Raw genomic sequence first — 9668 nt, 5'->3', positions numbered from 1 at the left:
CAGGCAGCCATTGTTCCGGTCGACGTGCTCCATGGCAGTCCACGCACAAACTATGTCATTGCTGGGCCTGATGGGGAAATAGTGCAGATCCTGGTGCAAGGGATTGCGGGATGTCTTCTTGCCTGAAACAGAACTGGCTGTTAAAACATGCCTGAGCTCATCTCCTTTGCCTGCAAAGCCAGAACAATGACCATCCCTACAAAACCCAAGCAACTGAAAGGACACTCTAGAAAATCAGCCTGGAGAGATAAGCACCAAATTGGAATACCAAAGCCACAGGGTGACTCCAGAGCCCACAGTTTTTTCGGGTTGCTGGAAGCCAAGGACTCACTCCATTCTCTAGCAACTCATAACATGTCATGATCTCATTGTGCTTTATTCCTTTGTAACTCTGGTTTGGGCACTGAGCCTAGTATTCAAAAAAAGTTTGATTAATTGAAGAGAGTAACCAAATTTAAGGTTCCCTGTTAGCCTTCTCAGTGGCTGATACAAACACTGTCAATGAGCTAAATTAATAAAAGGCCTCCAAGAAGTTCCTCGAGGAACTAGAAGCACTTTGCTGCATAGTCACTGTGTAGAATCAGAGACCACAGAACCACATTACGTGGATCCCAGTTTTGTGCTCTGAACTTGATGTTCCCCAACCCCCAACCCCGACCTCTGTAATCAAGACATCCAGGGTAGGAGAGATGTGGTGGTGCTACAGGCCAGTCACATAAAGCTCTTCTGGCCTCTTTTTCTCCAGAAAAGGTGGGAATGATAAAGGACCTTGAAGGGCCATTTTATTACTCCTGGTAGATTAGAATTTCTCAGCACGGCCCAAGAGCGGAATGGCTTTAAAAATGCAGATTCCTGGGGGTGCCTGTTAGCTCAGTCAGTTAAGCATCTGACTCTTGATTCAGCTCAGGACTTGATCTCAGGCCCTGTGCTGGGCTCCACCTTGGGCATGTAGCCTACTTAATAAAAGGTTTTTTTAAATGCAGATTCCTGCATTTTAGCTTCCAAATCAGTTTCTCTGTGAGTGAGATCTTAGGAACTACATTTAGCAAGTAGAAGATATGTTAAGAGCATCTGTAGCATGTGATTTATAAGAATAGTTTTAATTTTGTTAGTAATAATAATGTCAGTTAGGAAGGCAGAATTCACACTATTATAGGTGAGAATGGGTAATAAAGCTTAGAGGTGACGATTGTAATAATAGCAAATCGCTCTTGTACTTCACTATTCTTATGGTGCGCACTATTTTAAGCCTTAAATAAAAGGACATGTATATTTACTTGTCAACATTTAGCAGTTATACACACAGCTACAATTAGAATGCTAGAAAAGTTTCTTTCTTTCTTTCTTTCTTTCTTTCTTTCTTTCTTTCTTTCTTTCTTTCTTTTTCTTTCTTTCTTTCTTCTCTCTCACTTTCTCTCTCACTCTTTCTCTCTCTCTCCCTTTCTTCTCCCTTTCTTCCTTCCTTCCTTCCTTCCTTCCTTCCTTCCTTCCTTCCTTCCTTCCTCTCTTTCTCTCTCTCTTTCTCTGTTTCTTTCTCACTTCTCCATAACAAATAAGAGCCCTTTACCAGAATCTGGAGGTTTGTTTATCAGCATTGCATGCATGGCCATAATATTGGGTCCGGTGAAGCACTCCACATATTTTAGAATCTAAGAGAAAAGAGGGGGAAAAATTTCATGAGAAATCAAATGCACAGGCACGTGGCACAAAGTACAAGACCCAATATGCCAAGAGTTAAAAAACAAAAACAAACACTTGGTAGGAGTGCTTGGGTGGCTTAGTCGGTGAAGCATCCAACTCTGGATTTCATCTCAGATCATAATCTCAGGGTCACGGGATTGAGCTACACATTGGACTTCTTGTTCAATGGGGAGTCTGCTTGAGCTTCTCTCCCTCTCCCCTCTCTCTCTCTCTCTCAAATAAATAAATACTTATTTTAAAAAAAACACTTGGGGGTGCCTGGGTGGCTTAGTTGTTAAGCATCTGCCTTTGGCCCAGGGCGTGATCCCAGAGCCTTGGGATCGAGTCCCACGTGGGGCTCCTCCACTGGGAGCCTGCCTCTTCCTCTCCCACTCCCCCTGCTTGTGTCCCTTCTCTCTCACTGGCTGCCTCTCTCTCCATCAAATAAATAAATAAAATCTTTAAAAAAATAAAAAATAAAATAAAAAAACACTTGGTATTTCACAACATTGCAGACAAAACATGAATAAGTTGGCAACAGGAAATCTGCAGCACTGCATTAAACAGGCTTTGTGAGCCAGTTGGAAATCTAACCACTTTTTCTACAAGTGAGATGTGTTTTTTGAGATATTAACTGTGAAGGACAGAGATACCCTTCTTTCAACTGGAGCTGTCCATAGTTGCCTGGTGAGAAGGCAGCTCCCTCTTCCCTCCCACCAAGGAGGGACCATGAGGGGCACCCGGCTAACTCAGTCCATAGAGCATGCAACTCTTGATCTGGGGTCATGAGTTCAANTTTCTATCATACTTCACAGAGCTACCCAATATAGTTAGCCAATAATTTTCCTAAATTAACTCATGTCTTTTCCTGATTAATAATATTCCTGAGGTCATAGGTTCTTGGTTATTTTTTCCAATACACATAAAAATGAATACCCAACTACTAAAATCTTGCCCACCTCCTAAAAATCACTGTATGAGCCAGCAGGTGCACGGTTCACACTTTAGAGAGGTGGGAAGCCTGGATGTCCAGGTCGTGCTTAATCTACCCTGTGTTGCCTCTCACTTCAAGCTTTTTCTCCTTGATCGATGCTCACAAGTTCCATTTCCAAAGCAGGACTTGAAGTTGGGAAGAGTGGATGGTTCAGAGGGGCCACGTCCCCTCTTGTCCCCAACCCGAGGGGCTGGACATCATAGGTGGCTTACCTGTACAGTCCCTTTCATGAGGCAAATTTTTAAAATAGTTTTTAAAATTTTTTTAATGAAGTAATCTCCACACGCATCCTGGGGGTCGAACTCACAACCCAGAGCTCAAAAGCCACTCTCCCTGGACACCTGGGTGGCTCACATGGTTAGGTGGCTGACTCTTGATTGCTGTTCAGGCCATGATTTCAGGGTCCAGAGATTGAGCCCCGTGTGAGGCTCTGTGCTCATGGGGAGTCTGCTTGCGGATTCTCTCTTCCTCTTCCCTTGCACCTCTCCCTGCTCAAGCCTGCAGTCTCTCTCTAAAATAAATACATACATCTTAAGAGTAAAAAACAAAAAACTTGAATGCTCTACCAACTGAGCCAGCCAGGTGCCCCCATGAGGCAAATTTTCTTTTTTTTAAAGATTTTATTTATGTATTTGTCAGAAAGAGAGAGAGAAAGAGAGCACAAGCATGGGAAGCGGGTGAGGCAGTGTGGAAAGCAGGCTCCTTTCTGAGCAAGAAACCCAGTGAGGGACTCTATCCCAGGATCCCAGGATCATGAACTGAGGCAAAGGCAGACTCTTAACCGACTGAGCCACCCACGTGTCCCTGAGGCAAATTTTGTAATAGCACTTGGGGTTGTAATTCCTAACATGTACTACATGCAAAGTGTCCTTTAAACCATTCTACAGAAATGGTTCATTAACTGTGGCACATTTATGCAATCGGATCCTACACAGTAGTTTAAAAGTATGATATAGATTAATATATAAGTGGTATGGAAAGATGTCTAAGATCTATTGTAAGTGGAGAAAACAATGGTGAAACCAATATGTTCCCATGTGACACAAAAGGTGGGGGTATAGAGATGCACCTGCCGTGGAGGAATTCTAGCTGAATGCACCAGAAAGCTCGGCAGAGAGTGGGGCTGGTGGATGGGAGACCTTCCTTTTCATTGTAAGCCCTTCTGTACTATGTAGATATCTTCATAAATGTGAATTACTCTTGAAGAATAACAATTTTTTAAAAATGAGTTTCAATCTAAACACAAACTTAAACCTCTACTGACCAGAGTCATAAAACAAAAAGAAACAACAAACGGATGTCCAGGGAATCGGATCTGCAATGTCCCTCCTGTTGATATGCCCATGTCCAGAGTGAGAGAACTCTGTCTCTCTCTAAGGCAGAATTCCCACCCTTCTCAACCAAGGATAATTACCAGACTCCAGAGCAGGGTTTCTCCATCTGGCCACTACTGACATTTGGGGCTGGATAATTCATTATTTGGGGGGAGGGGGGTTTCTGCACATTATAGGATCCCTGGGCTCCATTAGCAGCATGCCCGGCCTCTGGACCTTAGAAGCCAGCAGCACACGGTCCCCACCCAGTGCCACCCCAACGTGGCTCCAGGAACCGCCAGATGTCAGCCTCCAGTTGAGAACCACTGCTCACCAACCACAAGACAAGGGGCTAGAGAAAGTGTAGGCAGCAATTCCAGAGACAAGCATGCAGATGGGCTATTCACTCAAAGGAAAAGAAAACTCAGGAAGGTTCTCAAACCTCAGGGAGAGTGCAGTATCTGAAGAGTTCCTCATCTTCTTGGAAATATTGGACTCTTGAAACTGTCCTTTCACTTGGAGCATATTCTGATTTTGCAATGGTCACATCTCTCATCATCATCATTTGTTCTGGTTTCACCTCCCCTTTGCAGATCCTTTCAAACTCGTTCCTAGAAAAATAAATTGGCAGATGATGCCATTACTGCAGCCTCCAGGCACCTCCCTGGCCCGTTCTGTGGAAAGATTCTCAAAGATTTGGGGGGGGGGTGTCTCTGCACCAGGCCAACCTCCAGGCCAGGCTTAGTAGTTCTGAGGAAGGGAAAGAGAAAATGGCCAGCTCAGAAGCCCCTCTCTCCTCACTGTAAGGCAGGAATTCACGTATTCCTTAGCCTAACAGAAAAATAGGGAAACTTCTGTGATTTGGTTGCACCTGATTAAGAACAGCAAATACTTCTCTCATACTTACCATAGGCCACGGCTGTTCGAAGGCCTCTGCGTGTACTTCACCTAATTCAGTCCTCACAGCAAGGCTAGAGCATAAATACTATTATTATCCCCATTTTACAGGTGCGAAAACAGAGGTGTGCAAAGTTGCCCCAGGACACACAACAGGAAGTATTGGGACGTAGATTAAAGCCAGCCAGTCTGGCTCCAGAGCTCAGGTTCCTAACCACTTCCCAATGAGCCAATCACTGAAAAATATCTGAACACACATGCTAATCTTACTCACGTTCCCATTGCAAACATACAACGTATTTCTGTAAAATAAGGAAGGGTTACTGTACCTAAAGCGTTTAATATCAGCATCAGATACCAAATTTTTAATGACAAGATACCCATTTTCTTCATAAAATTGTCTCTGTTCTACACTTAGAACATTATTATCCCGAGTATACCTAAAGGAGAAAAAAAAATATCAAGTAAGTCCAGCGGAAAAATCATACCCAACAATATGTATCAAGAGCCTGACACAGGTTCATACTCTTCCACCCCGCATTTCTAGTTTTTCTTTACTCTAAGGAAATAATCTGAACATTTTTTTAAAAACAAGTCTTTGGGGTTTAAGTTTATTTTGTTTAGTAATGTCTATACCCACTGTAGAGCTCGAATTCACGAACCAGAGATCAAGAGTCACATGCTCTTCCGACTGAGCCAGCCAGGCTCCCTTAATCTGACTGTTTTTTTTAATCTTTTAATTTTTTTAAAGATTTTATTTATTTATTTGTCAGAGAGAGAGAGAGCACAAGCAGGGGCAGCAGCAGGCAGAGGGAGAAGCAGGCTCCCTCCTGAGCAATGCACCCGATGGGGGACTCCATTCCAGGACCCTGGGATCTAGACCAGAGCGGAAGGCAAACACGGAACTGACTGAGCCACCCAGGCCTCCCTTTTAAAAGGTTTAAATCCAAAACATTAACTACTGCTGTCGCCAAAAAATAGAGGAATAATTAATTGTGTCCACTCAATTGCATAGGACTCAGGCATTAGAAATGAAGAACATGGGGACCGTGGGTGGCTCAGTTAAGCGCAGACTGGTTATTTCAGTTCAGGTCATGATCTCATGGGTCTTGATATCGAGCCCCACAGTGGTCCTCGGGCTCAATGGGGAGGCTGCTTGAGATTTTCTCCCTGGGCCTCTCCCCAACTCGCATGTGCACACACTTTCTCTCTCTGTTAAATGAATAAATCTTAAAAAAAAAATGAAGAGCCTATAATAGCATGGATAGTACTTACTATAATAAAATACACTTAGATTTGTAGATTTGTGTAAAACCAAGACACTAGGGCACCCGGGTGACTCAGTCGGTTAAGCGGCTGCCTTCAGCGCAGGTCATGATCCCAGGGTCCTGGAATCGAGCCCCACATCTGGCTCCCTGCTCAGAGGAGAATCTGTTTCTCTCTCTGCCTCTCCCCACTGCTCCTGATCTCTCAGGCTCTCTCTAGCAAATAAATAAGATCTTTAAAAGAAAAAAAAAAGACACTACTTGAAAAAAAATGCAAAGAAATAAAAAAAATTTTTAAGTGATTACCTTTATGTAATGGAATTGTGAATAATTTTTTAAATTCCTTTTATTTCTCTGATTTTTGAATTTGTTCTCTAACGACTATGTATGGTTGTTAAGGTGGGGAACAAATTCAATAGATTTTATATTGTAAATTTTCTAGATCATACATTCTTAGAAGAAATCAAAGTGCCAAAATCCAAATAAGTACATGACATATGCACAAACTCAGATCACCCCATCCATTCTTCTAGATTAGAAATGTGGCTCTATGAGAATAAACCATGGAGATCAGTGTCTTCCCCTACAAAGGTAATTTAAGATAAACCAAAGATACTAGCTAATATAGCAATAGGACCAAACTATAGGCTAACTTAAATGAGGTATAACATGCTTGAATTTGAAAAAAATCAGATTATACACTTCTGACATTTTTTTAAAAGATTTTATTTATTTATTTGACAGAGAGAGACAGCTAGAGAGGGAACACAAGCAAGGGGAGTGTGAGAGGGAGAAGCAGGCTTCCCACACGAGCAGGGAGCCCTAGGCGGGGCTCAACTTCAGGACCCTGGGATCATGACCTGAGCCAAAGTCACAGGCTTAACGGCTGAGCCACTCAGGCACCCCATATACACTTCTGATATGTTTTCCCCTTTCTGAATCTCAGAATACACATAAAAATTAAAGTAAAGGTCTTCAAAATTTTCCTAGTTCTAATTAGAACAAGTCTTGGCAACACACGATTTGTATAATGAATTTTTTTTAAAGAACTTATTTATTCTCTGTAGAGATAGGGAGAGAGAGCAAGTATGGGCAGGGGCAGGGGAAGGAGCAGAGGGAGAGGGAGAAACAGACTCCCTGCTGAGTACAAAGCCCGACCCAGGGCTGCATATCACGACCCATGAGATCATGACCTGAGCCAAAATCAAGAATCGGACCCTTAACCGACTAAGCCGCCCAGGCGCCTCTATGTAATGAATTTTCACCAGACAACATGAGCTGTTGTATTTTATATCATAATTACCACTAGGAAAAGCTTTATATACACTGTATGATTAAAAATGACAATTCGATCTACTTACTGGAATTGTGGAGTCTGGAAACTGTTAGGAGAAACAGCCCCTGAAGTCAGGTGAGCTACCTAGGATGTGAATTAAGGCAAATAAAATGAAATTCAGGAGTCTGCCTTTTCTAGAAACAACAGTCTACCCTGGATTAGCTCTCATAGGGAAGACTGGGTTACATACATAGCTGCTTACATCATTTCATTTCATGAAATCCTGAGGAGGGGCCGGAAGTCCCAAGACCTTTATCACCATTCCTGCTGCCCAGAGCAGGAGACCTAGACTCATTGTGCTCGGTAACTGGGTCCACGGTCACCCAACAGAAAATGCCTCAGCCCAGACTTGACCCATACTCTTTACCTCATAACTTCCACCGGTTTATTCCACATGACTATTCCTTCCACTAAACTGCTGAACAAACAAAAATCGTAAGGTTCAAATCTAGAAATAAGGAGAAATGCACTCTTCCAAAGAGGTATTGAATTTAGTGGGAGTCCAGTCCACAATAAGAGAAACTGTTTGGCTCGTTATTCTTTAAAAAAACAAAACAAAACACAAGTCTGTTAAAATAATCAGTGTGATCCACATAGTTGAGTATAATTTTAAATGTCTTAAAGAGCTAGAAATTCTAGAAATTTCTCCTAGTTTTTTACCCAGGGAACCACAGATCATTCACTTAGCATTTCCTTCTTCTTCTCCTTTTAAATTTTTTCGTTGTCTCTTTCACTTACGGAGCGACTGTCACAATGTCACTACTCATAAACATGTTATTTTTGTCCCATCTTTACATAACTGGGGACACTATAATCCTCTGTTCTCCATGAGGCAGAGAGGTTAATGACCTTTGCCAGCTACTAGCAGATGTGGTGGACAGAATGCAATATTTCAGTCCCAAATCCTTCTCCCTACCATTGTGGGTTTTGGTGGTGATTGCTTTCCTCAGAGAGTTTTTTTAATGATGTGGAACTATATGTGCATACTATATAACGTTAGTGAAATGAAAAAATGGAATCAAAAAGCTGTACACCTGGGATGGGCGTAATTATGGAAATACATAGAAAAGAAACACACCAAAAAGTTAGCTGATAATGATCCACGGCGAGTGGTGGAATTATAGGTCACATTTGTCTTCTTCTGGATGCATCTCTGAATTTAAAACACGCATTGTACTTGATGCTTGACAACCCCTGCCTTGAGCCAGAACCCACGTCTCTTTAGAACCACTTAAGACTGGGAAGTAACTGCCACAGGATTTCCAGGATTCTGTTTCAGCCCCAACCACACACACATTCACCGACCATCTCAGCAGAGCCGTCCCATACCAGAGCCCCTGGCCACGTCTGTCTCCTTAAATTGAAAAGAATGAAAATGAAAACGGCCCATAGCCATATTTCAAGTGCTCAATGGCCACATGGGGCTCGTAGCCATGGATCTGAAAAGTGCTGGTGGAGAACATCTCCACCGTGGCAGAAAGTAGAGAGGCTAGCGCTCTTGNCACAGGATTTCCAGGATTCTGTTTCAGCCCCAACCACACACACATTCACCGACCATCTCAGCAGAGCCGTCCCATACCAGAGCCCCTGGCCACGTCTGTCTCCTTAAATTGAAAAGAATGAAAATGAAAACGGCCCATAGCCATATTTCAAGTGCTCAATGGCCACATGGGGCTCGTAGCCATGGACCTGGACAGTGCTGGTGGAGAACATCTCCACCGTGGCAGAAGTAGAGAGGCTAGCGCTCTTCTAGCAAACACAGATGAAAAAAAATAAGCTCTCACCTCAACACTATCACAGCAAGAACCAGCGGGATCCGAATATCAAAAAAAGAAAAATGAGAATTTTTTTTTAAGTAGGCTCACTAGTAGGCGTGGAGTCCAGTGCGGGGCTTAAAGTCAGAACGGAGATCAAGAGCTGAGCTAGACTCAAGAGGCAGGTGTTTCTCGGACTGAGCCGCCCAGGAGGAGCCCCAGAATATCACATTTTCATAGTAGTCACAGACTGGACTTGGAAGCCTCATTCTGGCTCTAGTTATCCCCAGTCCCAGAATGTTGGTGGTTCTCACTGTTGGGCATGTATCAGAAACAAACGAAAACGACTTGATGGGCGCCCCCTCCCAGGTATGTGGATTCCATGGGTCTGAGATGAGCCCGGGAATCTGCATGTCTAACAAGTTTCCA

The 9668-nt window shown here is 43.1% G+C and overlaps 1 protein-coding gene across 1 annotated transcript; it reads right to left on the bottom strand.

Moving 5' to 3' along the window:
• Positions 1-3: 3 nt before the first annotated feature.
• Positions 4-9308, bottom strand: LOC100470234 (phytanoyl-CoA dioxygenase, peroxisomal; the record flags this gene model as incomplete). Its single annotated transcript, XM_034651712.1, has 6 exons — positions 4-122; positions 1568-1649; positions 4430-4598; positions 5214-5324; positions 7511-7569; positions 9270-9308. Coding segments are annotated over 6 exons (579 nt in total), but the record flags the coding sequence as incomplete, so codon positions are not given.
• Positions 9309-9668: the final 360 nt, after the last annotated feature.

Source organism: Ailuropoda melanoleuca, unplaced genomic scaffold, assembly GCF_002007445.2.
Source record: "Ailuropoda melanoleuca isolate Jingjing unplaced genomic scaffold, ASM200744v2 unplaced-scaffold4598, whole genome shotgun sequence".
In the NCBI taxonomy this organism is placed as follows: domain Eukaryota; kingdom Metazoa; phylum Chordata; class Mammalia; order Carnivora; family Ursidae; genus Ailuropoda; species Ailuropoda melanoleuca.
The sequence above is the reverse complement of the archived record's forward strand: the minus strand, read 5'-3'. Positions and strand labels throughout refer to the sequence as shown.